A 17,427-nucleotide genomic window follows, 5' to 3' on the forward strand; every position below is an offset into this window, starting at 1 on the left:
TTCTTTTCTTTTTTCTATGTAGATTAGGGGCCCCTGCCCTCCTCCCTGCTTACTCCTGTCCTCAGTTCGTCCCCTGCTGGCCTTCCATCCTTTGCGTGGCTGACCCTCGGTACATTGTACCAGATTCTGAGAACTCCAGTTTTTGTGAATCTCCCCCTATAGGTGTGATACATCGACGATATATTTCTTTTCTTTTTTTTTTTCTGAGCTACAAAGATGAATGTACAGAATATTGCTGAGCCATGTGCAGGTTGTGTGTGAATATGTCATTGTATAGACAGACACACCTATGGGCGTGGAATGTCAGCTCCAGGCTACGTAACGTCTATACAATATACCAATATTTATGGACAATTCCTGCTTCTTGTCAGACTGTATCTGCCTTGTCAAGCATGCTGACCTGCGTGCCATCCTCAAATTCCTCACCCACCTGGATCTGCAGGCTCATACCATTCCACTGATTGGGAGTGCGAATTTAAAAAAAGGGGCATTTTCTGGGCACAGACTTTGTTGCAGCAATCATAAGATTTAACGTGAGTTATTTTAAAAGTGGAGTATCAGATTTCTGCTGAGAATAGTACAGGGTGTAGTCATTATTGGACACCCCCACCCTCTCTGTGGTATGGTACGGCCCTCAGGTATATAAGCCCAAGTACTGGCTGATTTGCATGAGTCTGCTGAGATCTTTGCAAAAATGAGTTGTGGAGCTCAGCGAGTCGGGGGAACAAGTCCAGGCAGGGCGCCTACTAAGGAAGATCAAGCGATCCTTGACAAGGTAAGTGGTTGAGGTGTTTCGTCAGATTTGGCGACCCACCAGAATGTGTAATGGAAGTGATGCTTCGTCGCCGCCATCTTGCTACACTCCCACTCCTCCACAGTAAAGATACACTGAGAAGGGGGCAAGTGGACATCTTGTTACACCCACCAGAGTTTTGCATTTTACACTTTTTTTAACAGTAAACTCAGTTTATGAACTTAGACTTAGAACTCTGTGTAAATGTTTAGATGTTGAATTTTAAAACCAGAGAACTTTTATCTGATTAGCAAACCTATGAGATCAGCGGTTCTAAGTACTGTATTTCACTATATAAACTGAGTTTATTGTTAAAAATAAGTGTAAAATGTAAAAACTCAGGTGGGTATAAGATGTCCACTTGCCCCCTTCTCAGTGTAGCCTTGCTGTGGAGGGGTGCGGGGTGTAGCAAGATGGCGGTGATGAAACATCACTTCCGTTACACATTCTGATGGATTGCCTAATCTGATGACACAGAGGTAACCAATCCTAAAGGATTTGATCACACCCAGTATGTTGATCTGCACTGGGACGCTGAGAAAACCATTGTTCTCTGTGTGTCTTCCCACCATACAATTGTGTTGGGGTGTATTGCATGTCTGCAGTTTTATGCAATGCACAAAAATGTATTACAATGTGTGTCAGCATTGAGTCAAAGGGGTTGTAAAACCTCATGGTTTTTCACCTTAAAGCATTCTATGCAGGCCTGGTGCAAGGATTTTTGACACCCTAGGCAAAACTTCATTTTGCTGCACCTCTGGCTCCACCCCTTTTTCCCTGCCCATGTAAACCACACCTTTTTAATGAAGCACCTATCAAATGCAGCCTCACTAGTGCCCATCAAATGTAGCCTCGCCAGCGCCCATCAAATGCAGCCTCGCCACGGCCCATCAAATGCAGCCTCGCCAGGGCCCATCAAATGCAGCCTCGCCAGCGCCCATCAATGCAGCCTCGCCAGCGCCCATCAATGCAGCCTCGCCAGCGCCCATCAATGCAGCCTTGCCAGCACCCATCAAATGCAGCCTACCAGTGCCCATCAAATGCAGCCTCGCCAGCACCCATCAAATGCAGTCTCTCCAGCGTCCATCAGTGAATGTTTGCTTGCTTCCATCCATTCGGGAGTCAGGACGCAGACACTCCTCCACCGCCAATGCGCCTCTGACACTATGTGTGAATGGAGCAGTGGCTGCCCGCTGATGCCGAGACTTAGTTGCTTGCTGCAGAGAGACATATTGCTGTAAATGCCAGTGTGAGATCTAAGGCCATACAGTGCCTTAAAGAAAATGTCATACCCCTTGAAATTCTCCATATTTTGTCATGTTACAACCAAAAACATAAATGCATTTTATAATGGGATTTTATGTGATAGACCAATGATGGAAAACCTTGGCGCCCCAGATGTTTTGGAACTACATTTCCCAAGATGCTCATGCACTCTGCAGTGTAGTGGAGCATCATGGGAAATGTAGTTCCATAACATATGGGGTGCCAAGGTTCGCCATCACTGATAAAAGATAAATGGTTTTCCAATTTTTTTTACAAATAAATATGTGAAAAGTGTGTGGGGGGGCATTTGTATTCAGCCCCCTTTACTCGGATACCCCTAACTAAAATCTAGTGAAACCAATTGCCTTCAGAAGTCCTCTAATTAGTAAATAGAGTCCACCTACGTGTAATTTAAATCTCAGTATAAATACAGCTGTTCTGTGAAGTCCTCAGAGATTTGTAATTCCACATACACACGACAGGACTTTCCATCAGAAAAGGTGCGACGGAATACGATCGTGTGTGGGGGGCTTCATCTGAATTTTTTCTTCAAAAATTCAGACGGACCTAGAAACAGAACAGGTTTCAAATCTGTCCGACTGAATCAATTTCTATCGAGAAAACCATTTGTCTGTATGCTGGTCCGACCAAATACGACACAAGGGCAGCTATTGGCTACTGGCTATTGAACTTCCTTTTCTAGTCCCCTTGTACGTCATCACGCTCAAAACGAACGGACTTTGGTCCGTTCGGTCAGAAGTCCGTCGGAACCTTTTCTGCCGGATGTGTATGAGGCATTAGAGAACCTTAGTGAACAAACAACATCGTGAAGGCCAAGGAACACATCAGACAGGTCAGGGATAAAGTTGTGGAGAAGTTTAAAGCAGGGTTAGGTTATAAAAAAATTTTTAGAAGCTTAGAACATCTCACGGAGCTCTGTTCAATCCATCATCCGAAAATGGAAAAAGTATGGCACAACTGCAAACCTACAAAGACATGGCCGTCCTCCTAAACTGACCGGCCTGGCAAGGAGAGCATTCATCAGAGAAGAGCCAAGAGGTCCATGGTAACTCTGGAGGAGCTGCAGAGATCCACAGCTCAGGTGGGAGAATCTGCCCACAGGACAACTATTAGTCGTCTCTCCACAAATCTGTCCTTTATGGAAGAGTGACAAGAAGAAAGACATTGTTAAAAAAAAAGCCATAAGGGGTCCCATTTGCAGTTTGTGAGAAGCCATGTGGGGGACAAAGCAAACATGTGGAAGAAGGTGCTCTGGTCAGATGAGACCAAAATTGAACTTTTTGGCCTAATGCCATGGACACACGACCAGACTTTCCGGCAGCCTAGGTTATGACGGTCTTCCCGATGGACTTTCAGCGGGCTTCCAACGGACTTTCCTAATGAACGGACTTGGACACACACAATCACACCAAAGTCCGATGGATTTGAACGTGATGACTTACGACCGGACTAGAATAAGGAAGTTCATAGCCAGTAGCCAATAGCTGCCCTAGCGTTGGTTTTCGTCTGTCGGACTAGCATACAGACGAACTGATTTTTCGACCGGATTCGAGTCCGGCGGTAAAGATTTGAAAAGATTTGAAACCTGTTTTAAATCTAAAGTCCGTCTGATTTTTCGACAGCAAAGGTCCGATGAAGCCCACACATGGTTGAATTGGCTGATGGATTCATTCCGTCAGACCTTTGCTGTCAAAGTCCAGCCGTGTGTACACGGCATAAAAGTAAAACGATGTGTGTGGCGGAAAACTAACACTGCACATCACCCTGAACACATGTGAAACATGGTGGTGGCAGCATCATGTTGTGCGGATGCTTTTCTTCAGCAGGGACAGGGAAGCTGGTCAGAGTTGATGGGAAGATGGATGGAGCCAAATACAGGACAATCTTAGAAGAAAACCTGTTATGCCGCGTACACACGATCAGATTATCCGGCGGACCAGAGTCTGCCAGACAATCCGCCCATGTGTGGGCTCTGGTGGACTTTTTGTTCCCAAAAGTCCGGTGGATTTAGAAGTCTTGACTCAAAATTGTCCCCAGGACTGCCCGTCTGTGTGCTAGTCCGCCGGACTTCTGAAATGAACGGGCTTGCACACACACGGAGTGAAGTCCATTTTGAACGTGGCTCCAGGTAGACGGAACTAGCGAAGGAAGTCAATGTTGCCGCCTCCATTGTCAAGATTAACACCTCGCTAGCCCCCAAAGTCCATAGCAGACCCTTTATCTGAGCACGCAGCCCGGTCAGTCAGGAAAGGGGGTGGGGACGAGCGAGCGCCCCCCCCCCCTGCTGAGTCGTACCAGGCCACGTTCCCTCAACATGGGGGGGTGCACCCCCCCATCCCAAAGCACCTTGTCCCCATGTTGATGAGGACAAGGGCCTCTTCCAGACAACCCTGGCTGTGGGTCTGCGGGCGGGGGACTTATCAGAATCCGGGAGCCCCCTTTAATAATGATGTACCCCCTACCCATTCACCTGGGGGAAAAAAGTGTACATAAAAAAAACACAACACAGGTTTTTAAAGTTCTTTATTAGACAGCTCCGGGGGTCTTCTCGCCGGACTCCTCTGCTATCTTCTGCTCTTTTGCTAGCTCTTTTACTAGCCCTTCTTTCTCCTTCGTCACCGCCACCTGGGGGTCTTCTTCCGACTTCGGGGGTCTTGTCCCTCTCTTCGGTTCTTCTTGCCGGGCCTCCGCTTTCTTCTTCCAGCTCTTTAACTAGCGTTGGCCCGGTCTTCTGTTGCTGTTGCCGCCACCACCTTCTTCTGCTTCTTCTTCCTTCTTCTTTCTCTTCTTCCGATGTTGACACAACGCTCTCTCTGGCCGTAATGGCAGGGACGTGTTGTGCGGTGACTTATATAGGGATAAGGGGAGGGGTCACCGGGTGATGTCATATGGTGACCCCGCCCCTTATAATGTCACAGTCCCAGCATCCTCCAGAACCTGATAGTCTGATCATGTGTACGCGGCTTTAGAGTCTGAAAAAGACTTTGAGACTGGGGCTGAGGTTAACCTTCCAGCAGGACAACGACCCGAAACATACAGCCAGAGCTACAATGGAATGGTTTAGATCAAAGCATATTCATGTGTTAGAATGATCCAGTCACAGTCCAGACCTAAATCCCATTGAGAATCTGTGGAAAGACTAGAAAATTGCTGTTCACAGACGATCTCCATCCAATCTGAGCTATATGGCAAAGAATGGGCAAAAATGTCCCTCTCTAGATGTGCAAAGCTGGTAGAGACATCCCCAAAAACACTTGTAGCTTTAATTGCAGTGAAAGGCAGCTCTACAAAGTATTGACTCCGGGGGGCGCCATACAAATGTACCCCCCACAATTTTCACATATTTATTTGTAAAAAAAATGTTGAAAATCATTGTCCTTCCACTTCACAATGATGTGCCACTTTGTGTTGGTCTATCACATAAAATCCCAATAAAATACATTTAAGTTTTTGGTTGTAACATGAGAAAATGTGGAGAATTTCAAGAGGTATGAATACTTTTTCAAGGCTCTGTATCTAGCCACCCGGAGTGATAAGAACCTTCAGGCTGGTGGGACAGGGATGGATTATTAGACTCTGATCCTTGCAATATTTGGGATGATTCCTGCCTTGCTAGGTGGAGGTAAAGGGTGCTTTTGGCAGTCAGATCTCATTAAGATAAGGAGGTGGAAACTTTGCATATGGTGAGATAAAATTTCATGGGGAACGTTCCCTGGCTGTGGGAACAATTCTTCTCTGAAGGTTTCATCACCTGGAACAGGTTGTTACTTGCTGCTAATTATATAATTAAACTCTATTGACTAAAAACACCTAAGCACAATAAAATATAGTCACGGTATTATACTATATAGTCAAAAGTATCGGGACGCCTGCCTTTACATGAACTTTAATGGCACCCCAGTCTTAGTCCATAGGGTTCAACATTACATAGGGTTGCCGTCATCACTCTGTGAAGGCCAGTCAAGTTCCTCCACCCCCAAAACTCGCCCATCCATGTCTTTATGGACCTTGCTTTGTGCACTGGTCCAAATCATTTGGTGGAGTGGGGATTACGGTGTGGTGTTCTATCGGGTTGAGGTCAGGACTCTGTGTAGGTCAGTCAAGTTCCTCCCCCCAAAACTCGCTCAGCCATGTCTTTATGGACCTTGCTTTGTGCACTGGTGCGCAGTCATGGTGGAACAGGAAGGGGCCATCCCCAAACTGTTCCCACAAATTTTGGAGCATAAAATTGTCCAAAATGTCTTGGTATGCTGACGCCTTAAGAGTTCCCTTCACTGGAAATAAGGAGCCAAGCCCAACCCCTGACAAACAACCCCCACACCATAATCCCCCCTCCACTAAATGATTTGGACCAGTGCACAAAGTAAGGTCCATAAAGGCATTGATGAGCAAGTTTGGGGTGGAGGAACTTGACTGGCCTTCACAGAGTCCTGACCTCAACCCCACAACCCGACCCGAATTAGACCGGAGAATGCGAGTCAGGTCTTCTCCTCCAACATCAGCGCCTGACCTCACAAATGTGCATCTGGAAGAATAGTCAAGAATGGTTTAAGCCAAATTCTGACCCAACCATCGGAATGTCGGAGCTGAAACCAAGACTCCTCAGACCAGGCAACGTTTTTCCAATCCTCTATTGTCCAATTTTGGGGAGCTTGTGTGAATTGCAGCCTCAGTTTCCTGTTCTTGGCTGGCAGGAGTGGCACCCGGCCTGGTCTTCTGCTGCTGTAGCCCATATGCTTCAAGTTTGAATGTGTTGTGCGTTCAGAGGTGGTATGTCTCTTTTGAATGGTCTTAGTCTATAGAGTACCTGCAATGTTGAGACTTTTCAGGTTCCCCTGCATACACGGCTCCTCTCCTGAGGCTGCACTGTGCAGGACCTGCAGTGACTATGGCCCCTTTCACATAGGGCTGAGTGGAGCAAGCGGGTGACAGGTCCGTGCCCAGTGCGGGTCTATATACAGTATATCAGTCCTTCCAAACCTGATAAACCTTGTTTCCTTTCAGGTGAAAGATGCATTTGTGAAACAGTCCGGGACGAACCCCAGCACATTTAAGGCAGTCCTCGTCAGTACTCAGGTTGTTGCCGGCACAAATTACTTTTTCAAGGTAATGTTGGTTTTTATTCAACATTGTCACCATTCTGCACCGGAGGAGCTTACGCTCTAATGTCCCCACTACAGTTACACACTTATTATTATTATTATTATTATTATAAATGTTTTATAGCTCTGACATATATACCGCAGTTCTGTACAGAGAACACTGAGCCAGTCACATCAGTCTCTGCGCCAGAGGAGCTTACACTCTAATGTCTCCTCATATTTTTTTCATAAACTTTTTTACATCTGTCATGACCCAGGCGGGCGGGAATTTAGATCAGGGGGTCTCCAAACTTTCTAAACAAACAGCCAGTTTAATGTCCTTCAGACTTTAGTGGGCCGGACTGTGACCTGTGGAATTCGATAATACCCCAGTGTCAGTGGGAGTAAAAAAATGACATAGTGCCTGTAGTCAGTACAAGGAAGAATGGTGCTCCATCATTGCTGTCAGTGGGAGGAATAGTGCCCCATTATTGGTATCAGTGGGAGGAATAGTGCCCCATCATTGGTATCAGTGGGAGGAATAGTGCCCCATCATTGGTATCAGTGGGAGGAATAGTGCCCCATCATTGGTATCAGTGGGAGGAATAGTGCCCCATCATTGGTGTCAGTGGGAGGAATAGTGCCCCATCATTGGTGTCAGTGGGAGGAATAGGGCCCCATCATTGGTGTCAGTGGGAGGAATAGGGCTCCATCATTGGTGTCAATGGGAGGAATGGTGCCCCATAATTGGTGTCAGTGGGAGGAATAGTGCCCCATCATTGGTGTCAGTGGGAGGAATAGGGCTCCATCATTGGTGTCAATGGGAGGAATGGTGCCCCATCATTGGTATCAGTGGGCGGAATAGTGCCTAATCATTAGTATCAGTGGGAGGAATTGCTCCCCGTCATTGGTATCAGTAGAAGGAATAGTGCCCCATCATTTGGATCAGTGGAAAGTATGGTGCCCCATCATTGGTATCGGTGGGAGGAATAGTGCCCCATCATTGGTGTCAGTGAGAGGAATAGTGCCCCATCATTGGTGTCAGTGGGAAGAATGGTGCCACATCATTGGTGTCAGTGGGAGGAATAGTGCCCCATCATTGGTGTCAGTGGAAAGTATGGTGCCCCATCATTGGTATCAGTGGGAGGAGTGGTGCCCCATCATTGGTGTCAGTGGGAAGAATGGTGCCACATCATTGGTATCAGTGGGAGGAATAGTGCCCCATCACTGGTGTCAGTGGGAAGAATGGTGCCACATCATTGGTGTCAGTGGGAGGAATAGTGCCCCATCATTGGTGTCAATGGAAAGTATGGTGCCCCATCATTGGTATCAGTGGGAGGAATAGTGCCCCATCATTGGTGTCAGTGGGAAGAATGGTGCCACATCATTGGTGTCAGTGGGAGGAATAGTGCCCCATCATTGGTGTCAGTGGAAAGTATGGTGCCCCATCATTGGTATCAGTGGGAGGAATAGTGCCCCATCATTGGTGTCAGTGGGAAGAATGGTGCCCCATCATTGGTGTCAGTGGGAAGAATGGTGCCACATCATTGGTGTCAGTGGGAGGAATAGTGCCCCATCACTGGTGTCAGTGGGAAGAATGGTGCCACATCATTGGTGTCAGTGGGAGGAATAGTGCCCCATCATTGGTGTCAGTGGAAAGTATGGTGCCTCATCATTGGTATCAGTGGGAGGAATAGTGCCCCATCATTGGTGTCAGTGGGAAGAATGGTGCCACATCATTGGTGTCAGTGGGAGGAATAGTGCCCCATCATTGGTGTCAGTGGGAAGAATGGTGCCACATCATTGGTGTCAGTGGGAGGAATAGCACCCCAACAGTCAAACACTATCATTATCCATGGTGCTGTACAGACAACATTTCACCAGTTGCGTCAAATCCTTGTCCCGGAGGAGCTTACACTCCAGAGTATCTCACAACGGTTTTTGCTGATAGGGCGCTTAATATGATGACCAATAAAATACAATGACTTATAATATCAGTGAAAATACAAAATGTAAGGTGTAATTGTTTCTAATGAACGTGTTTTATTTTATTTTTTTCTGATCTTCTCAGGTTCAGACCGGAGCAAACACTTATAGCCACGTTAAAGTCTTCGTACCTCTGCCTCAAAAAAACGAGGGACCGTCTTTGACGGCACTGCAGATGAATAAGACGAAGGACGATAAACTGTTTTACTTCTAAGATGGAGATGATGACGACGATGAATTATATCCCGGATGACTCTTCTGTATCAAATTGCCCTGTAATCCTCTTCAACTCTCCTTTTGGCAATTCCTTCGATCCCTTCCCCTCATTCCCATGGTGTCCTGGCACCTCAGAGCTACGAAAGGCAAATTTACTTCTGCTATGTCTTCATTTCAAGTAAAGTTCCCTGTTATCTGTATGTGGGGCTGGATTTACTATCAGAAAAGGCAGGCTTGAGCCTACAGGTTTTGTTACTTTAAATAGGTCGTCCGGGTAAGCCGGTCCAAACAAACGATTTCCATTTGAAATTGATACCGCTCGAATGCCCCAATCTGTTATCCCAGGCTGACTGGGCAGAGTGTTTGCAGGTGCTGGTTGGGTTGAATACTGGCTCATCTGACACATTGAGGACTACAACAAAATGGCGCCCGTCCACACACTGTCTCAGCATATGGTGAGCTCCTCTTAGTAAAAAAAATGGCTCTGCCTTGGCTACTTATGAGAGAACCCCCTCTAACATGTATTACCCAGTAGGCGCCTAAGTGTAGAGGTCATTACTAAGAAATGTGGCTGCTTTCAGCACCGTAAGAACTTTGTATTCATTGGCTACATAGATTGTACAGCACTGTGGTAAGGGGACTTCTTGTCCCACATATGGAACAAAATATAGAGCCACTCAGCCATTCACAGCCTTGTATTTTTATGGCTGAGATGGAGACCTGTGACATCCTCCATCCATCATTCTACCTCAGCCAATCAGAGGAAGCCTTCTATTATAATCTCCCTGTGAATGGCTGAGCAGTGCTCTATTTTGCTCCAGATATGGGACAAGAAGTCCCCCTTACCAACATATAATGTACATAGCTGATGCATACAAAATTTATACAGCAACGGCAGCCTCTATTATTAGGCCCCTACTGGACGAAACATGTTAGAGGCGGTTCTCCCATAAGTAGGAAACCAAGTTCAAGCCATGTTTTTACTAAGAGGAGATCACTATATGCTGAGTCAGTGTGTGGATAGGCACCATTTTTTGCAGTTCTTGATGTGTCTACTGGGAAAAAAAACATGTTAGAGGGAGTTTTCCCATAGGTAGGAGACCAAGCTGAAGCCATTTTTTTCGAAGAGGAGATCACTTCATGCCGAGTCAGTGTGTCGAAGGGCACCGTTTTTTTGTAGTTCTTGATGTGTCTACTGGAAAAACATGTTAGAGGGTGTTTTCCCATAGGTAGGAGACCAAGGTCAAGCCATTTTGTACTAAGAGGAGATCACTTTTTGCCGAGTCAGTGTGTGGACAGGCACCAATTTTTGTAGTTCTTGATGTGTCTACTGGAAAAAAAATATGTTAGGAGGGGGATTTCCCATAGGTAGGGGACCAAGGACAAGCCATTTTTTTTACTAAGAAGATATCACTTTATGCTAAAGGAATGTGTGTGGAAGGGCGCCGTTTTTTTTTGTAGTTCTTGATGTGTCTACTGGAAAAACATGTTAGCCCTTCTACACACGGTCGGAGATTCCGACGGAATGTGTCCTATTGGACCGTTTTGTCAGATAATCCGACTGTGTGTGGTCTTCATCGGACTGTTTCCATCTGAGTATCCGATGGACCAAGTTTTCCAACTTGTCGGTAAAATTTTCCGACAACATGATCCGATCGGACATACTCTGATCATGTGTAGAGAATTCCGATCGGACAAAGTGCCACGCATGCTCAGATCAAATTCCTAGACCAAAGCTATTGGCTACTAGCCTGAACGTAGTCCTGTCGTAATGAAATAACGTCATCACGTTCTGAACCATTGGATTTTCCGACAACTTTGTCCGACCGTGTGTATGCAACAGTTTCGGACAAAATCCGACGGATTTGGTTGTTGGAATGTCCGACCGTGTGTACAAGGGCTTAGAGGGTGTTTTTCCATAGGTAGGAGACCAAGCTCAAGCCATTTTTTTACTAAGAGGAAATCACTTCATGACAAGTCATTGTGTGGACAGGAACCATTTTTTGTAGATCTTGAGGAGTTTACTGGAAAAAAAAAACATGTAAGAGGGGGGGTTTCCCATAGGTAGGAGACCAAGGTCAAGCCATTTTTTTCTAAGAGGGGATCACTTTATGCCAAGTCACTGTATGGAAGTGTGCTGTTTTTTTTTGTAGTTCTTGATGTGTCTACTGGAAAAATATGTTGGAGGGTGTTTTCCCATAGGTAGGAGACCAAGCTCAAGCCATTTTTTACTAAGAGAAGATCACTTTATGCCGAGTCAGTGTATGGAAGGGCGCTGTTTTTTTTTGTAGTTCTTGATGTGGCTACTGGAAAAAAAAACATGTAAGAGGGGGGTTTCCCATAGGTAGGAGACCAAGGTCAAGCCATTGTTTTACTAAGAGGAGATCACTTTATGCCGAGTCGGTGTGTGGAAGGGCACCATTTTTTGTAGTTCTTGATGAGTCTACTGGAAAAATATGTTGGAGGGCATTTTCCCATAGATAGGAGACCCATCTCAAGCCATTTTTTTTTTTTTTTTTACTAAGAGGTGATCACTTTATGCCAAAGGAATGTGTGTGGACAGGTGCCATTTTTTTGTAGTCCTTGATGTGTCTGATGAGCCAGTATTCAACCCAACCAGCGCCTGCAAACACTATGGCCAATCAGCTGGGATAACACATATTGAGCGTTATTAATGTCAAATGGAAGTCGTTTATTTGGGCCAGCTTAGTACCATACTGATGCCGGAAATATTTCTATTTTCCATATATTTATACAGCGGCAGCATTTCTTTTGGAAATAGTGTTTTGGGCCAGCTTGGCCCAAATGAGCTATTCAAAATAAAGTAAGGTTATACATTCAAAACTGAGGTTTTATGCCACCAACATTATTCCTGTGTCCATGCAGACCTGAAACACATACAGCCCTAAATGGGAGTACCACTTGGTACAGCGTTCAGCAACTGCATATTTCAGCCTATTGACAGGTTACTGGGATCTGGGCTACATGCTGCACCTGTGCATCCTGGGTGCCCAAAAACACTCATATGTGATGCACATGGGCCTGAGCGCTAGTGTGCATATGAACTAAATGAGGCTGGATCTGCTTTTACAGTCTACTGTTGAAATGCCCCCCCCCCCCCCCTTCCTATCCAGCCTGACTCTAAACTTGAACACTTTTTTCCCGTACACACGGTCGGGTTTTCCGATAGAAAATGTTCGATGGGAGCTTTGTATCGGAAATTTCGACCATGTGTAGGATCCATCGGGCATTTTCTAATCGGAATTTTCGATACACAGAATTTTGAGATCTGGATCTCAAATTTTCCGACAACAAAATCCATTGTCGGAAATTCCGATCGTGTGCACACAATTCCGACGCACAAAGTTCCACGCATGCTCGGAATCAAGGAGAGGAGCCGCACTGGCTACCGAACTTCATTTTTCTGGGCTCGTCATACGTGTTGTACATCACCGCGTTCTTGACGTTCGTAATTTCCAACCAACTTTGCGTGACCGTGTGTATGCAAGACAAGTTTGAGCCAACATCCGTCTGAAAAAAATCCCACGGATTTTGTTGTCGGAATGTCCGATCGTGTGTAGGGGGTATAACAGTATATATTTCATTGATAACGTACCAATTTGAAAAATCCTGTTCAGTTATATATCTTGTTCACTGTGTAACTAAAAATGCAATAAAACATATTTTGGGGGGGAAAAAAAAAAATGGGAGTCTGTTGCATATACTGGTACAGCCACATTGGCGCATCAAGGTACCGCTGAAATGTGTAGTACCCAACCCTAAGCTATCTGAACTCCCAACTTTATCCTGGTTCTTCCTCCGCCTTACATATTTGAGAAAATGATTATTTTTCCAAAATTACTGCTTTTCTTGTTAAGCCCCCCCACCCCCACTACCTCCTGGGAAGTCCATGGAGCCCACTACAATGATGTGACATTTCCATGCATGTGCCTCGGGTCTTTATCAAATGCTGGAAGAAAACAAAAGGAACAGCGCAACCACATAGGGAAGCATTAAAAAATAAATGACAATTTATTGAAAAATAGAAATGCACTCAAAAAAGTATGCATGTGTAGGGCATAAAGGTGACTTGGGAGCCAGAAATGTCCAAAGTGTGGCCTGAGAACCACCAGCCTCGGCCACCGGCTGGGAATGGACTGTTCTGAAGATGGAGGAAGCCGTTGTCAATGCAACTGCAATCGGTGTTCAACCCGGGACTGGAATCCACAATGTCACTGTAGACACAGGGTACGTTTCGAAGCCGGTCAGCTTCTTCATTAACATATCTTGCATCTACAGACAAAAACACAAAAGAGAGCACAAAGCCGCCCTAGTGTAACTCTGATTTAATATGGTAAAATTAAAAACGCTACAATGGTCAAACTCACATTGTGTGAAGGTAGGTACAGCGTAAGGATTCCACTGTGGTCACACTCCAATAACCACCTCAAGATCCCGACAGGGGAGGGGGGAGCCATTGGCGTTCAGCTTAGCTGCCCGGATCCTGGCAGCACATTCAAGGCTATCCACCACCACGAGGCTATCCATCACCACGCAGATCCTAATGCACATGCGTCAGGTCTAGCCGGCGCTGCTCTCCAAGGACACATGAACCTGCATAAGCAGGATAGGGAGGGGGAAGATAGTGTAGATGTCACACAGTTGTCATAGCAACTGTGTTTGCGTGTCCTCGGAGAGCAGCGCCGGCTGGACCAGGCACATGTACATTAGGATCTGCAGGTCGAGCGTGGTGGTGGATAGCCTCGGATGTGCTGCCAGGATCCGGGTAGCTAGGTTGAACGTCCACGGCTCCCCCTCCCTTGTCGGGATCTTGAGGTTATAGGAGTGCGACCACAGTGGAATTCTTACGGAGGAATAGTTGAGTTGAGTTGGATCTTGATATAGCACGGTCATTTATCTCAACGCGCTTACAAACACATACAAATACACATACCAGGGCCAATTTATAGACAGGATCTGATTAACCTACCAACATGTCTTTGGAGCGTGGGAGGAAACTGGAGTTCCCGGAGGAAACCCTCGCAGGCACAGGGAGAACATACAAACTCCAGGCAGATGGAGTCATGGTTGGGATTTGAAAAAGTGACCCCATTGCTGCTAGGTGAGAGTGCTAACCACTACATGACTGTGCTGCCCAAAAGTGCCCCATCATTGGTATTAGCGGGAGGAATAGTGCCCCATCATTGGTTTCAGTGAGAGGAATAGTGCCCCATCATTGGTATCAGTGAGAGGAATAGTGCCCCACCATTGGTATCAGTGGGAGGAATAGTGCCCCATTATTGGTGTCAGTGGGAGGAATAGTGCCCCATCATTGGTATCAATGGGAGGAATAGTGCTCCATCATTGGTATCGGTGGGAGGAATAGATCCCCATCAGTGGGAGGAATAGTGCTCCATCATTGGTATCAGTGGGAGGAAGAGTGCCCCATCATTGGTATCAGTGGGAGGAAGAGTGCCCCATCATTGGTATCAGTGGGAGGAATAGATCCCCATCAGTGGGAGGAGTAGTGCTCCATCATTGGTATCAGTGGGAGGAATAGTGCTCCATCATTGGTATCAGTGGGAGGAATAGTGCCCCATCATTGGTATCAGTGGGAAGAATAGTGCTCCATCATTGGTATCAGTGGGAGGAATAGTGCCCCATCATTGGTGTCAGTGGGAGGAATAGTGCTCCATCGTTGGTATCAGTGGGAGGAATAGTGCTCCATCATTGGTATCAGTGGGAGGAATAGTGCTCCATCATTGGTATCAGTGAGAGGAATAGTGCCCCATCATTGGTATCAGTGGGAGGAATAGTGCCCCATTATTGGTGTCAGTGGGAGGAATAGTGCTCCATCATTGGTATCAGTGGGAGGAATAGTGCCCCATCATTGGTGTCAGTGGGAGGAATAGTGCTCCATCGTTGGTATCAGTGGGAGGAATAGATCCCCATCATTGGTATCAATGGGAGGAATAGTGCTCCATCATTGGTATCAATGGGAGGAATAGTGCCCCATCATTGGTATCAGTGGGAGGAATAGATCCCCATCATTGGTATCAATGGGAGGAATAGTGCCCCATCATTGGTATCAATGGGAGGAATAGTGCCCCATCATTGGTATCAATGGGAGGAATAGTGCTCCATCATTGGTATCAATGGGAGGAATAGTGCCCCATCGTTGGTATCAGTGGGAGGAATACTGCTCCATCGTTGGTATCAGTGGGAGGAATAGTGCTCCATCATTGGTATCAGTGGGAGGAATAGTGCTCCATCATTGGTATCAGTGGGAGGAATAGTGCCCCATCATTGGTTTCAGTGAGAGGAATAGTGCCCCATCATTGGTATCAGTGGGAGGAATAGTGCTCCATCATTGGTATCAGTGGGAGGAATAGTGCTCCATCATTGGTATCAGTGGGAGGAATAGTGCCTCATCATTGGTGTCAGTGGGAGAAATAGTGCTCCATCATTGGTGTCAGTGGGGGGAATAGTGCCCCATCATTGGTATCAGTGGGAGGAATAGTGCTCCATCATTGGTATCAGTGGGAGGAATAGTGCCCCATCATTGGTTTCAGTGAGAGGAATAGTGCCCCATCATTGGTATCAGTGAGAGGAATAGTGCCCCATCATTGGTATCAGTGGGAGGAATAGTGCCCCATCATTGGTATCAGTGGGAGGAATAGTACCCCATCATTGGTATCAATGGGAGGAATAGTGCTCCATCATTGGTATCAGTGGGAGGAATAGTGCTCCATCATTGGTATCAGTGGGAGGAATAGATCCCCATCATTGGTATCAGTGGGAGGAATAGTGCTCCATCATTGGTATCAGTGGGAGGAATAGTGCCTCATCATTGGTGTCAGTGGGAGGAATAGTGCTCCATCATTGGTGTCAGTGGGGGGAATAGTGCCCCATCATTGGTGTCAGTGGGAGGAATAGTGCTCCATCATTGGTGTCAGTGGGGGGAATAGTGCCTCATCATTGGTGTCAGTGGGAGGAATAGTGCTCCATCATTGGTGTCAGTGGGGGGAATAGTGCCTCATCATTGGTGTCAGTTGGAGGAATAGTGCCCCATCATTGGTGTCAGTTGGAGGAATAGTGCCCCATCATTGGTGTCAGTGGGAGGAATAGTGCCCCACCCATCATTGAGCACAGGTGTGTCAGGTGGAAGGTGTCTGCAGCTCTTCCAGGTGATCGGTGTGAGAGGGGAGTGGTGAGGAAATCTCTCCCAGCTCTCCTGGCCCCTTTCTGGGGAAGCCATGGAGGCCAGCAGGGCCTCTCCTGCTGGAGGTTCTCAGCCTCCTCCTGGGCCGTCGGGTGACATGCCTTCTGGTGGACAAGCAGATCTCTCTGCCCCTGGAGAGGACGAAGGCTCGCAAGCCATTCGGGAGCGAGTGGTGGCCGGGATAAAGGTCCTGAATAGGGAGAGGGATAAGCTGTACAAGCTGCGTGCGGAGCTGAAGCGCCTGAGAAGGCAGCGTGAGGGCTTACACAGCCAGAAGCGAGGATCCATGGATCCGGAGATCCAATTGGCCAAAGTCCATGTGGAACATCAGGAGACCATCGTGGCCATGATGGAAGGCAGAGATGGTCCCTTCAAGGAAAAGTTTGGAAACGACAGGAGGTTTGGAAGGGTGACAAAGATGGAGGCGGAGGAGGAGACCCCCAATTCCGCCCCCCTGCCCCCCCAGGGAGAGGTAAGCAGCCCCATGCCTTCCCAGGACTCAGGAGGCATGCTGAGGGCCATCCAGGTAATGGAGTCTCCTATGCGGGGGGATCGGTTGGTATTCAATGAGGAGGACATTACAGATGATGTACCTGATAATGTAAAGCCAGTGAAGCCCCATGTTGTGGACAAGACTGTGTTTGTGTCTTTTACTGATAATAACAATGTGCCTGATAACAGTCAGACTGCTAATCCTGTGTGCAGCCCTGTTGTGCCGGATGATGATGCTACAATGCAGCAAAACTTACATTTTAAAAGTGTAATTTCTGTGGATGAACTACAGGTGGCAGCAGAGCCAATTAACCCTTCTTTAGCAGAGTCCAAAGCTGTTTGCCCCACTG

At 46.8% G+C, this 17,427-nt stretch overlaps 1 protein-coding gene across 3 annotated transcripts in view; it reads left to right on the top strand.

Moving 5' to 3' along the window:
• The first annotated feature begins 396 nt into the window (after positions 1-396).
• Positions 397-17,427, top strand: part of LOC143981671 (cystatin-B-like) — a 170,694-nt gene continuing 153,663 nt past the window's right edge. Inside the window, exons 1-3 of one of the 3 annotated variants that reach the window (XM_077479672.1) lie at positions 560-775; positions 7,085-7,186; positions 9,233-9,563. In XM_077479672.1, coding sequence (XP_077335798.1) covers positions 695-775; positions 7,085-7,186; positions 9,233-9,361 — 312 coding nt within the window. In that variant the 5' untranslated portion in view covers positions 560-694 and the 3' untranslated portion in view covers positions 9,362-9,563. Of the gene's footprint in view, positions 776-7,084; positions 7,187-9,232; positions 9,564-17,427 lie in introns of those variants that run through there. The other 2 variants (XM_077479674.1, XM_077479673.1) reach the window with 2 other exon arrangements.

This window comes from Lithobates pipiens, unplaced genomic scaffold, assembly GCF_037356315.1.
Source record: "Lithobates pipiens isolate NorthernLeopardFrog02 unplaced genomic scaffold, aLitPip1_a1.2 Scaffold_16, whole genome shotgun sequence".
NCBI classification, from domain to species: Eukaryota; Metazoa; Chordata; class Amphibia; order Anura; family Ranidae; genus Lithobates; species Lithobates pipiens.